This window comes from Mus pahari, chromosome 14 (genome assembly GCF_900095145.1).
Source record: "Mus pahari chromosome 14, PAHARI_EIJ_v1.1, whole genome shotgun sequence".
Classification (NCBI taxonomy): domain Eukaryota; kingdom Metazoa; phylum Chordata; class Mammalia; order Rodentia; family Muridae; genus Mus; species Mus pahari.
This window is the reverse complement of record NC_034603.1, coordinates 30368970-30389299: the sequence shown is the minus strand read 5'-3', so window position 1 is coordinate 30389299 and position 20330 is coordinate 30368970. Positions and strand designations below refer to the sequence as shown.

Sequence of the window (20330 nt, the reverse complement as noted above, 5' to 3'; positions counted from 1 at the left end):
ATTTGATGGGCATATAGTAGTACTACCAAAACCAAAACCAAAAGTCACACCAAACTCTGAAATTATTTGTTAGCAGTAATTTTTAATAATATATGTATTCCCCAGCACTCAGGAGGCAGAGGCAGGCGGATTTCTGAGTTCGAGGCCAGCCTGGTCTACAGAGTGAGTTTCAGGACAGCCAGGGCTACACAGAGAAATCCTGTCTCGAAAAACAAAACAAAACAAAACAAAAATAATAATAAATGTATTCTGCTATTTCATGTATCTGTATAGTGCATTTTGATCATTTCCCAACATCAGCCCTTTCTCCCTCAACATGCTCCTTCCCAATCTCATGTTCTCAGCTACTGCTCTCGGTTTTTTGATAGTGCAGTTATTGTTGCCTATATATGCATGCGTGTTTATGCATGCATCTACTGGATCTACTGGATCATAGGCAGTCTACACATATTTCTAGTTCCCTAAAGAGAAATTGCTATAAGCTACCAGTAGTTTTCTGCTAGTGGTAGGTCCTTGTAAGCACACTCCATCATCCATGTTAAAATTTTGCCTGGCAGCTGGGCAGTGGTGTTGCACACCTTTAATCCCAGCACTTGGGAGGCAGGGGAAGCAGAGGCAGGCAGATTTCTGAGTTTGAGGCCAGCCTGCTCTACAGAGTTCCAGGAGAGCCAGGGCTACACAGAGAAACCCTGTCTCAAAAAACAACCTCCTACCTCCCCCCACCCCCCCCACCCCCCCAAAACAAAAAAGAAGAAAAGAGATTTTTGACTGGTTTGACATTTTTCAGGTCTTACGTTGAGTTCATACATGCAATAGCATTTCAGGGCACTCCTGTCTGTACTCTGGCTCTTAGATAAAGGTGTGCCATTTAGGGCTTCACATTCACAGTTACTCATTGCACAAAAAGTTTTTCTGACTAAGGTTTTGAACAGCATAGATCTATGGATGTAATCCTTCATCAATCAGTTTGAACAATCTTTTTAAAAATTATTATATTATTTGAGACATACATTTCATTAGGATACTTTTTGTTATTCCTGCCCCCATTCTGCTGTGTGAGAACTGGTTTGTGGAGTAGGGGCTGCTAGGAAGGAGGCAATGATTTAGTGATGGCTTTGTTTTTATTCAGGCACTGCAGGGGCTGTCCAAGAAGGAAGTATAACTCGGGGAACTCCAGCCAGCAAAATCTCAGTGGAGACCATTTCATCATTGCGGGGCTCTATTACCCAGGTCAGTGCATTTCCATCTCCCACACGCTCAACAGGAACCCGGGAAGCTGGATTTCTCAGGAGCTTTAGTTATAGCAGTGCTCTTGTTATAGCAGCATCGATCACTGTTCTATTATGAATCCTGCTCTCAATAATAAACCTCAGATCTCCAGGTCTTTGCCTTTCCTGCTGCATTTTAACTCCAAGCCATGTTATCTATACTGTAGTTATTCAAGGTGTTACTACTCACCTGGAAATTGGCAAAAGAAACTTGCAGAAGATATTATAATCCTTACAGACTTCCTGTAAATGCTTTGTCATGTGCTTAGATTAAATAGAAATTGAGAAGGAAACAATTAAATGCTTCTTTGTGAAAAGGTGTATTGTGATCTCAATGTGTAAGCTGCTGTGTTCAAATTCATTGAGTACATCAGAGATAAATATATTTGAAGCTAAACAGAATCCTAATTTTGATTAATTTCTTTTTCTAGCTAGTTACTAATTTTAACTTGAAATGTTAAACACCTCCTTTTTAAAAATTTACATACATGGGAAAAGTAGTAAAGTTCATATATTCTGCTTTTAAAACACTGATACAAGGTTTTTTGTTTTTTGTTTTTTTGTTTTTGTTTTTGTTTTTGTTTTTTTGAGACAGGGTTTCTCTGTATAGCCTTGGCTGTCCTGGAACTCACTTTGTAGACCAGGCTAGCCTCGAACTCAGGAATCCGCCTGTCTCTGCCTCCCAAGTACTGGGACTAAAGGTGTGCGCCACCACCGCCTTGCTACAAGTTTTTGTATATTGTTACTAGCCTATTCTTCTGTCATATCCTTGTTACCTAAGGTGTTGTTATTAGTGGTGTGGGCCCCAAGACCATTAGCATCAGTATCTCTTGAGAAGTTGCTAGTCATAAATGCTTAAGCCTTGTGCTGGACTTGCTGTATATGAACCCTCAGGGATGAGTTCCCGCTGCCCACATTTTCCTGAGCCTTTGGTTGATTCTGCTCAGGACATTGTGATTTAGAATCACCCTGTTAAGACAGTTCCCAGTTACATAGTTGTTATGGTTTATGTTGATTTAGAATATTACATAGGAACTCCCTGTCTTTCATTACATATTTGGTCAAAGTAAGTTAACACTTAAATAAATGTACACAGAAAAAATAAGTGGACCTATATGTTACATTTATCTTCACATCTTTCTTACTGTTCCAGCAACCAACGTTTTGTTCATTAGGTAAATAGTTTTAACTGGGTCAAATGACGCTCTGTTGTATCTATTTTAAAATTTGCTCATTGGGACAGAGTGCATGTTGAGGATTTCCTGATATTTCTACTGAACTTCGTTCATGACAGGGTATGTTAGACACATTGCTCCTGTCTGTCACTCACCCACTTTAAACATCTGTTTCAGAGCGTATGCCTCATGTTCAAAGCAGTAGAGACCCTGCACAGAGGAGTGGGGTAGACCTGGTCTTCATTTTTTTTTTTTTTTTACAGCCCAATCTACCCACTTATACAGTGTTCTATACAATAGACAGGAAACAGTATCCCTAAAAAGAAGGGCATAAAGACCTCCTGTCAGTCTAGTAGAGGAATAATGATGGTACGACTCAGGTAATGTTTCCTGACTGAATGTCTCACTCAACAAGGCATCTGAGCTTTTCCTCTCCTCTTCTTGATGACCAAAGCCCAAGCACCAGCCATGCAGGCAGCTAGATAATCAACATTTGTTTTCCTCTCATTACAATGTGAAAGTTATAATAGTACATCACATTTAAAACTTAATCTAGTATTATTTTTATTAAAAATTATTACATTTACCTGTAGACTTAAAGCATATTTCTTTACTGAAAACTAAACTCAATAGGGATTTTCTAATAGGTGGGGGTTGGGGAACAAAGCTATTTTACCTCATCTGCTATAATCATCTTAAGTTCTCTGTGATAGTGGAGTTGAAGGATCGAGGTATGGGATTTCTTTGTTTATAGCAGTGAAATTTTTTGTTTCCTCTTGTGTACTTTGTTTTATTTGAAGAATGACCTGACTCTCAGGTTCTATTTTCTACATGTCTGTGCTGCTTCTAAGCATAAGTGACTCTTGGGTGCTTGTGTTTGTTTTGATGACAGGGGACCCCAGCTCTGCCCCAGGCTGGCATACCAACAGAGGCTTTGGTGAAGGGACCTGTCTCCAGGATGCCTATTGAAGAAAGCAGTCCTGAGAAGGTCAGAGAGGAAGCTGCATCCAAAGGCCATGTTATCTATGAAGGCAAAAGTGGACATATCTTATCATATGATAGTAAGTAATGTTTATTCAGTAATGCCAATCTTAGGTCGTGGGACTGAAAACAGGCTCTGATTTTACCTCCTTACTATAGGTAAGTCAGTTTATTTTTTGCAGACCTGTTTTCTCCTTGTGAAAGGGGATATTTTGTAAAAAAAAATCAATTAAGACAGTAAGATATTTTTGTAAAAAAAATCAATTAAGAGTTGTAAGAGTGTGCAGAGCACAGGGGAAGTGTATTGTAATTAACAGCTGACTAGTCATTCCTTAACCTAGAAAAAGAATCTTCATTTAACTTAAATGGAATAGTTTTTATTTTATTTTTTCTTTTTCTTTTATTTATTTTTTTATAGCTTTCATTTTAATATGGGTCATATTTTTTTAAGGTTAAGAACTAAGGAACAGATGATCTGATAATCAAGATGAGAATGTTAGAATAAACTTCCCTTAATAAAAATATATCTGTGTCTGTTTTTCCATCTACCATATCTAGCCATCTGTCTTTTCCTTTGAGTATATTTTCTAATAATGACTAATGTATGCTGTAATCATCAGGCACAGGGTTGAGTTTGAGTTTTCTGACTACAACCGTGAAATAGTCATTAGCAATATTTTCTCTTTGTCTTTAATACAAAGAGATGAACAGAATACCTGATCTTGTGTAATCTACACTAATCTTATTTCTTACTTTAACACATCTAGCGTAGATGAACATTGTACTTTGGGAAGAGGGAAAGAAGCTAGAAATCTAGGTATCTTTCTTTTCCTCTTCATCCTCAGCATATTACAAAATCATTTAGATTGTTTCCTAAAGCCTCTGCAATCGATCCCTTATTCTGCCTGCAACTTATCTTTGGTCTCGACACCTTAAGGTGTGCTTCCTGCTTTACATTTTGTGCCCTTAAAGGATAAGTACAAGACTGTCCCATGGCAACAACAGACTGACCCATGGCAATAACAGCTCGGTCCACGGTCTCCTTTTGCTTACCCCTACAGGTTTTTTTGATTGCTACTTTTCCTCTTAGCCCTAAACTTTGCTGCCTAACTCCATTCTTCATATTGGCTTTGTACTGAGCTGATGTTCCTTTTAAGGTAGCATGCTCTGTCATTCTTGAGGTATCTGAGCCTGTTCCTTCTGCCTGTGCCATTGTTTCCTGCTTTTATATTGGACAGAAGCATCTCTTACTTGTCCTTCAGTTCTCAGCTTGCCTTTTCTGGATGGTCTTGGACATGTCAAGTTTCTGTCTCATCATTCTTGCAGCATACTCTAAATTTTCTTCCATAATATGCATTACATTGGACAATAAGACCTATATATTAGTTTTGTTAGTATTTTTTATTGGGGTGTGTGTGTGTGTGTGTGTGTGTGTGAGCTACGTTTTTTTGCTTAATTCATGTGTGTTCCTGTGGAAGCCAGAAAAGGCCATCAGATGCTTTGGAACTGGAGTAGTTGTGAGGCCCATTATATGATGTGGGTGCTGGGTACTAAACTCAGATCCTGTGGAAGAACACTGAGTACTCTTAATTTCCAACCCATATTTGCAGCCTGAACATATTTTTTTATAACAACCACTGTTAGGTAAGTTTCATGAGAAGGGACTTAGTTTGTTAACCTTGAAACCTAGCCTTTGCTTGGCACACAGGAGACATTCAGTTAATACTGCAGTAAACCAAAGTGTTTTCATGGGTGCTGTCTACACAAATGTATGTTAGAACAAGTCTTTGTTTGTTTTGTTTTGTTTTGTTTGGGACAGAGTCATACTCTACAGCCCTGTCTGACCTATGTAGACCAGGCTAGCCTCAAACTCACAATGATCCATCTGTCTCTGCCTGCTGAGGGCTGGGATCACATGGTTTTTATAAGACTAATCTAATACTAAGGTCTTAGTTTACTGCACATTATAAATAGGCCTTAGGCTCTGAATAATTCTTGTTTCTATATTCTACAGATATTAAGAATGCCCGAGAAGGGACTCGGAGTCCAAGAACAGCTCATGAAATGAGTTTAAAAAGAAGCTATGAGGCAGTGGAAGGAAGTATAAAGCAAGGCATGTCGATGAGGGAGTCTCCCGTGTCAGCACCTTTAGAGGGTAAAATTGCCTCAGTGTTCCTCAGATGCATTTCACTCTGTGTAGTAGTTCTGTTATATTGGGCTTAATCACTAGCATTTCTACCTGAAATTTATTAATATAATTTTAAATTTACATCATATCACTGTATGGCTCACTGGTACTTCAGAGTAGAAGGAAGTAAAAACTGAATATAATGGCCATAGTGGAGGTGACTGTTAGTTTAGATGCTTTAGCTATTGTAGAATTACCTCCTGGTTCAATGAATCTAAGAATCTAAGCCCTGTGGCGGGGGATACAAAACTCATTTTCAGAATTTAATTTAATACCTGAGTATGAGGTCACATGATACATGGTGACTAGAGCAGGGATATAGGTTTTATTTTCTCTTAAGTTGAACTTTTCCTAGAGTATTTCTTTGTGCTTGTCTCTTCAACTAGAAACTAAAGGGTTATATTTATTCATCAGTGTAAGCCAGTGTAGGCCAGTGTCTGACGTGATGCTGGTTGTGTTATGAATTCATGGATCACCATGGTTTGGTTTACTTTCAAGTCTTAGCCTGCCTCAGATAATTTCATCTAGGTAAAATATTCAAGACCAAGTAAGGCTTGTGTGATTTTTCTCAGAATTATATTTTCTCTATTTAAAAAACGAAACAAAATAAGACCTAATCTACGGCTGGAGAGATGTCTCAGTGGCTAGGGCACTTGCTGCTCTTGCTGAGGGCCCTACCCAGTGGCTGCAGTGGACTGTAACTCCAGTTCCTGGAGATCTGATACGTTTCCTGGCTTCCACAGGGACTTGTACACATGTGGTGCAGATACATAAATGGAGGCAAAAGACTGGCAAACACATAAAGTAAAATTAAAACATCCTTTAAAAATCACCTGCATTATCTTTAGGTTAAAAGTATATGATTACTTCTAAGCTTTAGTTAGTATTTGTTGTTAATATGAAATGTGTGTCTGTTCCTTTGTCCATGCTGTTACCAAAACCAGAGGTCACTGCAGCCTGTTTTTCATTCTCAGTGAAAAAGTTAGGTGTTTCGTCCAGACTGGCTATCCATCGAGACCTTGGGATCTGTGCCCCTCCAGCCTTGGGTTTCCAGATGCATTCCATGCACATGCTAAAGTTATAATGATTCTGCAGTAGGCAATTTACCCATGGCGACTCCTGAAGACAGTATTTTAAAACTCCTTATTTAAGTCTTATGTTCTATTTTCTCTTCACTATGTCCATATTTTTCTCATTTTCTTGTTCCCCAGGTATATTTCATATTTGAGCAGTGATCTATTAACTAAGATACATTCAGAGTTTAGATTCCCAGGAGTAGTAGACTGGGGTCATGAATGTTTTTTCTATTTCTGATTGAGAAATTTTAACAGGGATTTCTGTAATGTCTATACTAGTTCACATGCCTACCATCAATGAATAAGTGCTCTTTTTCATCATTCATTCCAGCATTCCTAGAATGAGACAGAATTTCAAAATAGCTTTAGTTTGCATTTCCTTGGTGGCTAAAGTATGTTGTATACTTAAAATATTTATTGACTGTTTATATTTTCTCCTTTGAGACTTCTCTGTAACCTCTCAGCCTATTTGATGATTGAGTAGAGTTTTTAGTTCATTTTATAGTCTAGTTGATACTCTTCTTGGATTTATAGTCAGCAAAGGATTTCTCCCATTCTGTGGCCTACTGCTTTACTTGTAATGGTTACCAGTGTCTTCTGTGGTATCAATTTTAATTTTATGAGGTCCTATTTGTCAGTATTTGCTTTATTTCCTTAGTAACCCAGGTTCTATTCAGAAAGTCCTTGCCTGTGCCTGTATCTTGAAATATTTTCTCACCTTTTCCCTCTAGCATTTTCAGAGGCCCAGGTCTTATATTTTGGTCTTTGATCCATTTGGAGTGTCGATGTTTGTGCCTGGTTAGAGGTTTGTTCTTACGACTCTCCAGCTTCCTGTCACCATTTGTTTGAGAGCCTGTCTTTCTCTGGTGACAAAAATAGTCAGGAGACTACAGCTGTATGGTCTTCGGTTTCATCAATCCACATGTCTGGTGTTTGAGCCAGTGCCATCCTGTTTGGGCATTCCCAAAGGGCTTTATAGACAATTATAGAGATATTTCCTCACCCTTTATACTGATGCTCTTCACACAATAAATAGCAAAGAAATGGAATCAGCCTACTTGTCCATTGGTAGATGAATATGGTCCAGATCACAGTGGAATTTTATTTGGCCATAAAGAAAACTGAAATTAGGCAATTTTTAGAAAGATGTATGGAACTTCAAAATATTAAGTGAAGTAACCAGGGCTCAAAAAAACAGTGCGCATTTTCTATCACATGAGTTTTCTAAAAATTGTTTGTATATTTATTGATGTAGGAGTGAAGGAAATGGATTCTAGCACACAAGGGACCTTAAGGGGAAATTATTCTAAGCAAAAAAATATTATATAATTTTTTATATATTAGTATATATTATATAATTATTATATAATTAAATCTATGCTGTATTTCAAATCTAAAATGTAATGAGAAGCTCAATTAACAATGATACTTATAAAATTTATTTTAAAGTTTTCTTTATGCTGTTCAAATTCATGTCTAGTTTTAGTTCCTCCCCTGACTGGCACTGTTCCTCTATGCAGGCTTTCTGGTTACTGTTAATTTAAAGGAGGTGGGGGTGGGGCACTTGGGAGGGTTTCACTTTCTAAAGTAGGTAAAGGGAAAGAAAGATGGTGGGATAAAAGAAAAAAAAAAAAACAAACAAACCAGAGGGTCTCATTTTTTGGTCCTGGCTTGTCTTGAACTCAATGTGTGGTCTACAGTGGTCTTAAGCTCAGACATTAGACCACCCACCTGTGCCTCCTAAATCCTGGGATTAAAGGTGTACACACCATGCCCAGCCACAGTTTACTTTTATTTTGATGACTTTTAACTTTTAATAGTTCTCATTATGTAAATGTAAAGTGTTACAGGGTCTCTGTCTTGAACATCAGTATCTAGAGCAGGCTGGCCACAAACTCAGAGATCCTCTTGTATCTGTTTCCCCAGTATTGAGATTAAAGGTGTGTGCTACCATGCTCAGCCTAAATATTCTAATTTTTTTTAAAGAGAGCTATTTTAGCTTTAGTGTTGATCATATTTTCGGGCGTAGGTAGGATGTCGTCTGGTATTGGCAAGCTTCCGATTCCTTTAGTTCTGATCCTGACTCTTACGTCTGTGTACCAGTGTTATAGGCATATATATTAACAAGTCCAGCTAAGATTGCTTCCGTTTTAAACTAAAATGTAATAACTTTCCTGGTCATTTTGTATTTGGGAAAATGTTTTGGGAAAGTAGTTATGGCAGCCGCTGAGAACACTGACTGCTCTTATAGAGGACCCGGGTTCATTTCACAGTGTGCGTGCGTGCGCACACAACACACACATGCTTATCATCCAGTATGCACAAGGGGCTCAGAAACATAAAAATTATAGGTAAATAAATCTTTAATATATTTTAAAATGAATTATATAACTACACAGTAGGCATTTCTGATTTATTCCTTTGTTTACATTTATACAGAGAGAGAGTGTGTGAGTGTGTGTTTGTGTACATGCTGTGCAAATTTTGAGGTGAGAAGATAACTTGCAGGAATTAGCTTTCTCTTTCCACCCTATGAGGCCTGGGGATTGAGCCCAGGTTGTCTGAATTGGCAGCAAGTATCCTTATATATACACCAAGCCATCTCACTAGTCCTTTGGATAGTGTCTGAGTTGTGTACGATTTTGAAATTCCACCCCTTCATAGAGCTTTTTATCAAAATTATATTCTCTATAGACAACATTCAGTATTACAAATTAACAATACATTGTTTAATAACTGGATTTCTTTACTGTTTTGAAAGGTCTGATATGCCGAGCATTACCCAGGGGGAGCCCTCATTCTGACCTCAAAGAGAGGACTGTGCTGTCTGGTTCCATAATGCAGGGTATATTGTGTTTTGCCTTTTTATTATAAATTGATTCACTGGCAAGGAAGTTTAATATTAATTTTATGGAGTATTAAACTTACTTTTTAAGGTATTTTACCCTTTGAAGTATTAAATCTTAAGCCTTAACTTTTCTCTTAGCTACATCATTTATCTGAAGGTTCTACTTGCCCAATCTTTTATTATCAAGGTATCTTTATAAAACCCATTCAGAACCTATTAATTTTGAGTAACCCTTATAACATAATGTCTCATGAATGCCTACCTGAGGGTCTATTGTAGAAATTCAATGGCAGGACTTTGCAACCATTAGCATTATTTTAACAATTGTGTTTCCTGACCTCTTCATAAAGGCACACCAAGAGCAACAGCTGAAAGCTTTGAAGATGGCCTTAAATACCCAAAACAGATAAAAAGGGAAAGCCCTCCCATCCGAGCATTTGAAGGTGCCATTACCAAAGGAAAACCATATGATGGTATCACCACCATCAAAGAAATGGGACGTTCCATTCATGAAATTCCACGGCAAGATATTCTAACTCAGGAAAGCCGAAAAACTCCAGAAGTAATCCAGACCACGAGGCCAATAATTGAGGGTTCCATTTCCCAGGTAAATAGATCATGGCTCTCTTTCTGTCAGCAATTCCACTTCAGAATGACATTTATGAAACAGTTTTAAAAATACGACCTATTAGTTCTAAGTAATTTATTATTTTTTTAAAGATTTATTTATTTATTATATGTAAGTGCACTGTAGCTGTCTTCAGACACTCCAGAAGAGGGAGTCAAGATCTTGTTATGGATGGTTGTGAGCCAGCCACCATGTGGTTGCTGGGATTTGAACTCCGGACCTTTGGAAGAGCAGTCGGGTGCTCTTACCCACTGAGCCATCTCACCAGCCCTAGTTCTAAGTAATTCTTATATCAGACTTCTTGGTAGAAAATCTTTCACATACATATCATTGGTTTTTCTGGTACACACAGTTTGAGGTGATTAATTTGGGAGAGTGTGTATTGAAGGGTTCATGGGCTCAGATTGATGTCACCACAGCAAAGTATAATCGCCATGAGGCAGACATACACCTTAGAAGGAGCAGTAAGTATCTAGATGACTTTGCTACCTGTATTGTTTGTCTCGTTCCTCTTAGGGCACACCAATAAAATTTGACAACAACTCAGGTCAATCAGCTATCAAACACAATGTGAAGTCCTTAATCACAGGGCCTAGCAAACTACCCCGTGGAATGCTGGAAATTGTACCAGAGAACATAAAAGTAGTAGACCGGGGAAAATATGAGGATGTGAAAGCAGGCGAGCCAGTGCGAGCCCGGCACACGTCAGTGGTGAGCTCTGGCCCCTCCGTTCTCAGGTCTACACTTCATGAAGCTCCCAAAGCACAGCTGAGCCCAGGACTCTATGATGACAGCAGTGCTCGCAGGACCCCTGTGAGTTACCAGAACACCATATCCAGAGGCTCCCCGATGAACAGAACTTCTGATGGTATGGCTTTTCTTACCTATTCTGATTACTTTTGTAACTTTTTTTTTTTAACCTCCAACAAATACAAAAGACGAAATCATTAGCTCTAGATGTCTCAAGATGCACAGGTTGTATCGGGCTAGGGAAGCAACCCAGTCAGTGAAGGACAATCTCCAGAAGCCATGTGTCTAAGTTGGTGCGGGCTGAGCATGATGACGTCTGTCTGTAATCCCAGCACTGGGGAGATAGAAGTGTGTGAGTTCTATGGGGCTCGGTATGTATATTTTGAGATCTTACCAGTTAGACCAACGTTTTCAACCATGGGCTGTGACTCCACCGTGGAATACAAATCAGTCACCCTGAATATCAGATGTTTACAGTATAATTCACAATAGTAGCAAAATTACAACTATGAAGTAGTCACCACAGTGTGAGGAACTGTATTAAAGGGTAATAATAGCATTAGGAAGGGTGAGAAGCACTGTGTTGTTAGGCCTTAGGCTGTATGGTGAAGAGTGAAGAATGTTTTAGGAGGAGTGCACCGCAAGCAGAGGAAGGGGAGCCTAGTAGAGTTGCCCACAGCAGGAAAAGAACTTGGCATCGGGCAGCATAGGCCAGTAATACTTTATATTTTCTACAGAAATTTTCGTTTATGGCCATGTTTATACCAGCAGAATTTCAGTTAATAGCTTTATAGTAATTGATAATGGTGATCCACACCTATAATTCTCACATTTGGGAGGCAGGGCAGATACAGAAGCAAGTTTATGACTACCAAGTTAGAGACTGGATAAACAAACAGAGCAGAAGCATTTAATGATACTTGTATATCATGTATATATTTAATATCACTGAATTATTCCCTTCAAAATGTACAAGGTATATGGGGTTTAATAACCAGTAGTGCAGAAGTACAAAAGTAAAGTAATTACGTAGGGCTGAAGAGATGGTTCTGCAGTTAAATAAATAAGGCTGTAGAAATGATAGGTCAGTAGTTAAGTGCTCTTCCAGAGGTATGCTCTTACAGAGGTCCTGAGTTCAATTCCCAGCAACCACATGGTGGCTCACAGTCATCTGTAATAGGATCTGATGCCCTCTTTTGGTGTGTCTGAAGACAGCGACATTGTAGTCACATACATTAAATAAATCTTTTAAAAAAAGAGAGTGAAAAAGAACACCAGCGTCTTCCAGAGGACCTAACTTCAGTTCCCATACCCACTTGGCAGCTAACAGCTACCTGTAACTCCAGTCCTGGGGGATCTGATACTCTTGTGACGATTGAGGGCACTGCACACATGTGGTGTACAGACATCCTACAAAGCAAATGCCCATACACATATTTTTTTTTAAGAGAAATTAAGTGACATGGTAAATGTTTTATATATAAAAAGACATTCCCACAGGGAGGCTGCTGCAGAGTGTATGGTATGATGGTGTGCCAGAGCCAGTCGGGTCACTGGAGAATGAGAGGTGCAAGTGGGTGTCTAGGAGGTAGAGTCACTGAAGGGCTGACTTAACGGCAAGAATTAGGGGAATTTACAGTCCACAGGTAGCACAGAGTTTAGAAAACACAAGGAGAGAAGACTATGAGATTTACTATAGGTGGGGCCAAAATATATGTTATTTTGTTTTAGGATTTTGATGTTAGTACCATTTAGGAAACATGGTCACAGGCTGGAGAGATGGCTCAGTGATTAAGAGCACTGACTGCTCTTCCAGAGATCCTGAGTGCAATTCCTAACAATCACATGGTGGCTCACAGCCATCTGTAATGAGATCCAATGCTCAATACCCTCATACATATACATTAAACAAACAAACAAACCAATAAATAAACATGAAAATATGAACACATTTAGTGAGATTTAGAGAAGATTAGTGAACAGTATAACCTTTCATGATTTTATTTTTATTTTGGTTTTTCTTTTTTTTTTTTCTTTTTTTGGTTTTTTCGAGACAGGGTTTCTCTGTATAGCCTTGGCTGTCCTGGAACTCACTCTGTAGACCAGGCTGGCCTTGAACTCAGAAATCCACCTGCCTCTGCCTCCCAAGTGCTGGGATTAAAGGCGTGCGCCACCACGCCCGGCTTATTTTGGTTTTTCAGCACAGGGTTTTTTTTTTTGTTTGTTTGTTTTGTTTTGTTTTGTTTTTTAATATTTATTTATTTATTTATTATGTGTAAGTACACTGTAGCTGTCTTCAGACACTCCAGAAGAGGGCATCAGATTTTGTTACAGATGGTTGTGAGCCCCCATGTGGTTGCTGGGATTTGAACTCAGGACCTTTGGAAGAGCAGTCAGTGCTCTTAACCACTGAACCATCTCACCAGCCCCCAACACAGGGTTTTGTTGTGTTGTGTGGCCCTGGATGTCCTGGACCAGACTGCCCTCAAACTCACAGAGACCACCTGCCTCTGCCTCCTGAGTGCTGGGATTAAAGTCGTGTGCTATCACTCCTGGCTACCTTTTATGCTCTTAACATGATGTGGTTTAAGAATTGCTGCTGTGTTCCAAAACTTCCCAGTGGTCTCTGTGTTTCAAGACTCCTACTTGTTCTCATACTCCGATATATTACAAGATTAGATTTTCAATGCTGGGGCATATTTTGAAGTTTTCTCAAGGATTTGTGGCATTGGTGCTTTGTTATTGCTGTTACAGTTTCTTCCAGCAAGTCTACCAGCCATGAAAGGAAATCAACTCTGACCCCAACCCAAAGAGAAAGTATACCAGCCAAGTCTCCAGTGCCCGGCGTGGATCCTGTCGTGAGTCACAGCCCATTTGATCCCCATCATAGGAGTAGCGCCGCAGGAGAGGTTTATCGGAGCCACCTACCCACGCACTTGGATCCAGCCATGCCCTTTCACAGGGCTTTGGATCCTGGTAAGCCCATTATTTAATGACAATTTATAGCAAAGAAATACTATATTTATATGACTATTAAAGCTATTATAGTTCTGTGTATAGACTATTGTGCAAGTCAGTGCAGTTTTGTGAATAGCCCACCCTATGTTACTTTGGAGTAACAAAGCTTATTAACAAAGCTTAAAGAACTAAAATCAATAAGGGTCTGAAAAGCTTTATTTATTGCACTTGGTAAGTCTAATTGAAAAAGTAGGTTAATGTGATGAATTAAGTACGCTAATTACAACATAGTGTCATGCTCTTTTTCAGGGACTAATAAAACAATAGCTCCTTGATGAAATCCTGTTCCTGTAGGCAATTTTATTTTTAGAATATGACCCCTAGCCATTTGTTTGTTTCGTCCATAGGTTCTTCTCAGTACTAAGAGAATCGAGTAGCTGTGAGAAATAGTGTATAGCTCTTAAAACCTCACGGAATTTCATCTAGCCCTTTATAGAAAAGGTTTTCCATCTTTTTTTTACAAATGCATGCATTACTGAATGGTTATATTCAATCATTTTTACCTCTAGAGAAATAAACTTTCTATGTTATAGTTTCCACATTGATTCACCCTGTTGTCAAAAAAGGACTTTAATTTTCAATCACAACTCTCATATAATTCAGGTGAAAAAATAATAAAGTTTTATGGTAATGACTGAAACAAAACTACGTTAGGAACATTCAGATGTCCTTCCCCTTTCCACTACATCTCTGGCATTGAAATAATTGGATTTACAATGGTAGCACATACCTTTAATCCCAGCACATGGGAGGAAGAGGCAGGCAGAGGCAGGTGGAAATCTACAGAGTGAGTTCCAGGACAGTGCTATTGCTCAGAGAAACCATGGCTTGGGGGGGGGGGNGGGGGGGATGAACTTGTACTACTCATGTGTCAAGGTTTAAAAGGAACCCCTGTGCTCTCTGCGTTTAGTGAGAGTGGCTCTGCTTAGCAGGTGTGCTGCTGCCTCACGCTGTCCAGGGTAAGGCTTAGCACGTTAACCTCACGCGCTCTGCATTGTTTTCTTTCTTTCTTTCACTCAGCAGCTGCTGCTTACCTGTTACAGAGACAGCTTTCACCAACTCCAGGATACCCAAGTCAGTACCAGCTCTATGCAATGGAGAACACAAGACAGACAATCCTCAATGATTACATTACCTCACAGCAGATGCAAGTGAATCTGCGCCCTGATGTCACCAGGGGACTGTCCCCAAGAGAACAGCCACTGGGTCTCCCTTATCCAGCTACAAGAGGTGTGTAGAATTTTTTCATATTTGCCAGTAATTAGTAAGTACTTGTTAAATGAATGATGAAAAGACATAGCCGGGCGTGGTGGCACACCTCTTTAATCCCAGCACTTGGGAGGCAGAGGCAGGCGGATTATTGAGTTCGAGGCCAGCCTGATCTACAAAGTGAGTTCCAGGACAGCCAGGGCTATACAGAAAAACCCTGTCTCAAAAAACAAAACAAAACAAAACAAAGGGCAGTGGTGGTGCACGCCTTTAATCCCAGCACTCTGGAGGCAGAGGCAGGTGGATTTCTGAGTTCGAGGCTAGCCTGGTCTACAGAGAGAGTTCCAGGACAGCCAGGGCTACACAGAGAAACCCTGTCTCGAAAAACCAAAAAAAAAGAAAAAAAAGACATAAAAGAAGTTTATGCCTGCCTCTGTAGACTTTTGCCCTTGAACGCAAATAAAATAATATACTGAGATGAGATCTTATAGTGAACATCAAAATAAGCCATATAAGTGTGAAAGTGTTTGAAGTCCATGTTTTCTTTACTATGCCCATACTTGAGGTTACTTATTTAGAGCTCAGTGTTTTCATATCTTGTTTAGGTTTAGAAAGTGTCTTAAGAAGTAATAATAGGGCTGGAGAGATGATTCAGCCGTTAAGAGCACTGACTGCTCTTCAAATCCCAGCAACCACATGGTGGCTCACAACCATCTGTAATGGGATCTGACACCCTCTTCTGGTGCATCTGAAGATAGCTACAGTATACTTAGATATAATAATAAATAATTTTTAAAAAGATAATTTTTCAAACTTTATATTGAATGCAAATTATCAGTGTGTTATAAAGCGACAAAATGGAAAACCATGCATACTTCTGGAGTCAGCTGTCAGTTTATAGTAATGGCTAACATAAATAAACTGTATTTGTCTTTGGATAGGAATCATTGACCTGACCAATATGCCTCCAACAATTTTAGTGCCTCACGCAGGGGGAACGAGCACCCCTCCCATGGACAGAATCACATATATTCCTGGCACTCAGATTACTTTCCCTCCCAGGCCATATAACGCTGCTTCTTTGTCTCCAGGTAAGATTCTCCATGATAACATACCTGGTTTGTTCTCGAAGAAAAGGGAACGAATGTTCCAGAAAATAAGTCAATGGTTTTTCTAGGGAGAGCATATACATATAAAATAATGCCGCCTGTTTCTCAGACAAAATTGCTTAAAATTTATACATCTGATGTAGCCTGCAGAAGAGTTCTGGGCATCTTTCTCCCATTCTGCTTTTCATTTAAATTATATTCCTATAACTAGATTCTCCATAAATACCCTAAATGCTTATGCTGTGCCCCTGTGCTACCCAAGACTTGTTAGATAAACTTGATGCATCTCTACTCGGTGCTTCTTGAAGCTTTTTAGTCATTTACACATGTATCATAATAGGCTGACAGTTTTGTCTTTAAGTTGCAGACTCATGTTTTACAGGACACCCAACACACCTTGCAGCAGCTGCAAGTGCTGAGAGGGAACGAGAGCGGGAAAGGGAGAAGGAGCGTGAGCGCGAACGTGAGCGCGAAAGGATCACTGCTGCTCCCGCTGACCTCTACCTTCGACCAGGTGAGAGCCTTTGACCCTTAGAGAACAGGTGCCGTATCGTGTGCTCGTAATCGCAGAGTTGGGGAGGCTTAGACAGTGGGCTTCCTGAAGCTAGCTCACTGCTCAGCCTGCCTACCCTAATCTCCAGTTCTCAAGCCAGTCTCAAATGTCGTTTTCACTGTGATTCATGGGATGTTGTACCCACTTTGATTGGGAGATCATAATTTAGAATTGGCAGCAGTCTTCAGGATGCGAGCCTGAAATGGGCAGCACTTCCTTGTTGGTTCTTTTCTTTTCTTTTTGGAATTAAGATGGAAACTCGTAACAAGACTGGAAATGACAGTAAATGACAACTGAAATTTTGTTTTATTTTTGTTGGGTTTTATTGTATGTTTATTGAGAAACTTAAGAGTCCATTTCTAGAAAGTATAGTATCAAGTTTCTTCTTCTCATGTTCTGCTTAGTAATACTAGGAATTAAAAATTCTGTAAATTTTGCTGCTCTTATTTCTGTAGCTGCTTCTTTTAGATTATCAGTCTGACTTTTTCTTTTACCCCCATTCAGGTTCAGAACAGCCAGGCCGCCCTGGCAGCCATGGATACGTTCGCTCCCCTTCCCCTTCAGTAAGAACTCAGGAGACCGTGCTGCAACAGAGACCCAGTGTTTTCCAGGGAACCAATGGAACCAGTGTAATCACACCTTTGGATCCAACTGCTCAGCTACGAATCATGTCAGTCTCTTGTACTCATAAACATTTTGACCAAAATAAGTTCATCTCTTGCATGTGGTTTTAATCTTACATTTATGGATGACTATGCGGATGTGAGGACAACCTCTGCGAGTCTCTTCTGTCTCTCTCTCTCCATGTGGGTGGGTCCTAAAATTAGAACTAAGATTTTGAGCCTTGGTAGCAACCTGCTGAGCCATCTTGGTCTTTAAACCACTGACTATAGTGATCAAGATTATTAGCTAAGCTCTTTTTAAATGCAATTTTTTCTTTCATCTCTCTGGTATTCCCCCTCCCCTATACCTATACTCTTCCCCTAAGTACCACCTTTATTCTATTTTGTTTTCAGGCCACTGCCTTCTGGGGGCCCTTCCATAAGTCAAGGCCTGCCAGCCTCCCGTTACAACACTGCTGCGGATGCCCTGGCTGCTCTTGTGGATGCTGCAGCTTCTGCACCCCAGATGGATGTTTCCAAATCAAAAGAGAGTAAGCATGAAGCTGCCAGGTTAGAAGAAAATTTGAGAAGCAGGTCAGCAGCAGTTAGTGAACAGCAGCAGCTAGAGCAGAAAAACCTGGAGGTGGAGAAGAGATCTGTTCAGTGTGTGTGCACTTCTTCAGCCCTTCCAAGTGGCAAGCCCCAGCCTCATGCCTCAGTAGTGTATTCTGAGGCTGGGAAAGATAAAGGGCCTCCTCCAAAATCCAGATATGAGGAAGAGCTAAGGACCCGAGGGAAGACTACCATTACTGCAGCTAACTTCATAGACGTGATCATCACCCGGCAAATTGCCTCGGACAAGGATGCGAGGGAACGTGGCTCTCAAAGTTCAGACTCTTCTAGTAGCTGTATGTATCGCAATCTGAGTTTCACAATGTGGTAAAATCTGAGTAAAGAATTACTTTATGCTTTAGGTAAAGCCCGTCCTGGTATGAAACAATCCTAATGCCTGACAGCAACATGGTATTGTGGGTGCAAAAATGTATCTTCCAGTATCCTTATGATTTACATATCCCTATGGTCTAAGTATAATATATTATCTAGGGAAAACAAGGATTATAGCGAAAAGTGGCTTGATGGGGAGAGGAGCTTCTGAATGTAACAGGAGTATCTTCAAGGTCTGTGATGCCAGTGTGCGTTCTCTCATCTCCCAAGACCTCTTCTGTCCTTTTTCTAAGGTAGTTTAAAAACAAGCTTATAATTAGTGACTGGTATTCACTTGGCATCTTTCTTGAGAATTGGATTCTGGTCCAAGTTAGAATCAAAATACTACACAAAAGTGCAGCATTTTTAAAATTTCTTACGGGTAATGAGATCAGTCAGCTGGTAAAGGTTCTTAGCACCAAATCTGGTGATCTGAACCCCCACAGTGAAATGGGAGAAGTGACTGTGGCACCAGCTGATATCACATGTATGCAGTGATACAGGCGCTATACATAGAAGAAACTACATGAATTAATAAAATGTCATTTAAATTTTTCCTACATATGACCTAATTTCTATTCTACTGAAATTTTAGAAGAGAACAAGCAGTTGTGTTATACTGGGAGCACTTTAATCACATAGCCATGCCTTTGTTATCTCCATTAGGGAAATGCAGTAGCACTGGACAGCAGACAGGCCTTATCTGAGTGTCCACTTATGCAATTACTAGTTGTCAAATTTTTCTGAGAGAAGTAGGCAGCTTGGTAATGAACTGCAGAAGAATGAACACTGTCTTGAATATGTACTACATAGGTTTTCATCTTGCAAAAACCTGCTAGCTCAGGGGCAAGAGAGCAATGCAGGACATCTCGGCGGGGATTCATGGACTAAGGACTCTGGTCAGTGTCGATACCAAACTTTATTTTGGGAGTATTTTCAGCAGTCTGAAAACAGAAAGCCCAAATTCTTAGATTCCTGTGTTCTTACTTTTTTTTTTTTTTTTTTTTAAAGATTTATTTATTTATTATATGAAAGTACACTGTAGCTGTCTTCATTCATTCCAGAAGAGGGAGTCAGATCTTGTTAAGGATGGTTGTGAGCCACCATGTGGTTGCTGGGATTTGAACTCCAGACCTTTGGAAGAGCAGTCGGGTGCTCTTACCCGCTGAGCCATCTCACCAGCCCGTGTTCTTACTTTTGAGTGCAGTTATCTTTTGTATTATTAGGCATCATCCTGTGTGATACACAGCCTAGTGACAACTACTCAGTGTCATTTTCAATGTAACTTTTGAGAGCCTCCCTCATCCTTTACCTTGCACCCCAATCTTCTCCAGCTCAATGAATGTAGTTTGCAACTAGAGGGCATGCTGCCAGGATACTGGCAGTTCTTGTCATCTGAGATATTGGTTCATAAGCAGTGACTAACGGTGAATACAAACTTTTCAAGTCAGGGTTGCTCACAATATGGTAGTTTATTTTAGCTCCTAGGCATTGTTTTCCTGACAGGTGTGTAGAGATGCTCATTTAAATAGTAAGAGCAGCATGCAGTGGCCACGTAGTTCATCTTCTATGCCTGTGTTCAGCCAAGGTCACAGCCTTGACTCAGGATCTGGAACAGCGTGTACATGTCCACTAACTGAAGTTTCTTAAGGAAGTTGTACCTGACTTCCAAAATGTCAGCTCTGAAGCATGGCAAGTTTATAAAAGCTGCCCATGGCATCCATGTACAGAGACCAGCCATTTTCTTGAAAGTTGTCTGTATCTTAGAGGGATCTGCGTGGGCATCCCCCATTGGTTGATATCTTCCCTCTCTTTGAAGTTATTTTCTTCACATATTTCCCACCACTCCTGTTTACTTTCACAATGTAATACAATGCTTTGAGAAAATCATTATAGCATTTTTTGTTTTTTGTTTTTTGCCACATATCAGTTTTATTGAAA

The 20330-nt window shown here is 39.8% G+C and overlaps 1 protein-coding gene across 1 annotated transcript in view; it reads left to right on the top strand.

Annotated features, from left to right (window-relative positions):
* Ncor1 (nuclear receptor corepressor 1) overlaps nt 1–20330 on the top strand; it is a 136397-nt gene that overhangs the window by 101052 nt on the left and 15015 nt on the right. Inside the window, exons 26-37 of the mRNA XM_029545802.1 lie at nt 1130–1230; nt 3336–3504; nt 5439–5579; nt 9450–9533; nt 9887–10143; nt 10681–11032; nt 13669–13890; nt 14956–15162; nt 16083–16232; nt 16633–16764; nt 17308–17473; nt 17820–18313. Of these exons, the coding sequence (XP_029401662.1) occupies nt 1130–1230; nt 3336–3504; nt 5439–5579; nt 9450–9533; nt 9887–10143; nt 10681–11032; nt 13669–13890; nt 14956–15162; nt 16083–16232; nt 16633–16764; nt 17308–17473; nt 17820–18313 (2475 nt within the window). The remainder of the gene's footprint in view (nt 1–1129; nt 1231–3335; nt 3505–5438; nt 5580–9449; nt 9534–9886; nt 10144–10680; nt 11033–13668; nt 13891–14955; nt 15163–16082; nt 16233–16632; nt 16765–17307; nt 17474–17819; nt 18314–20330) is intronic.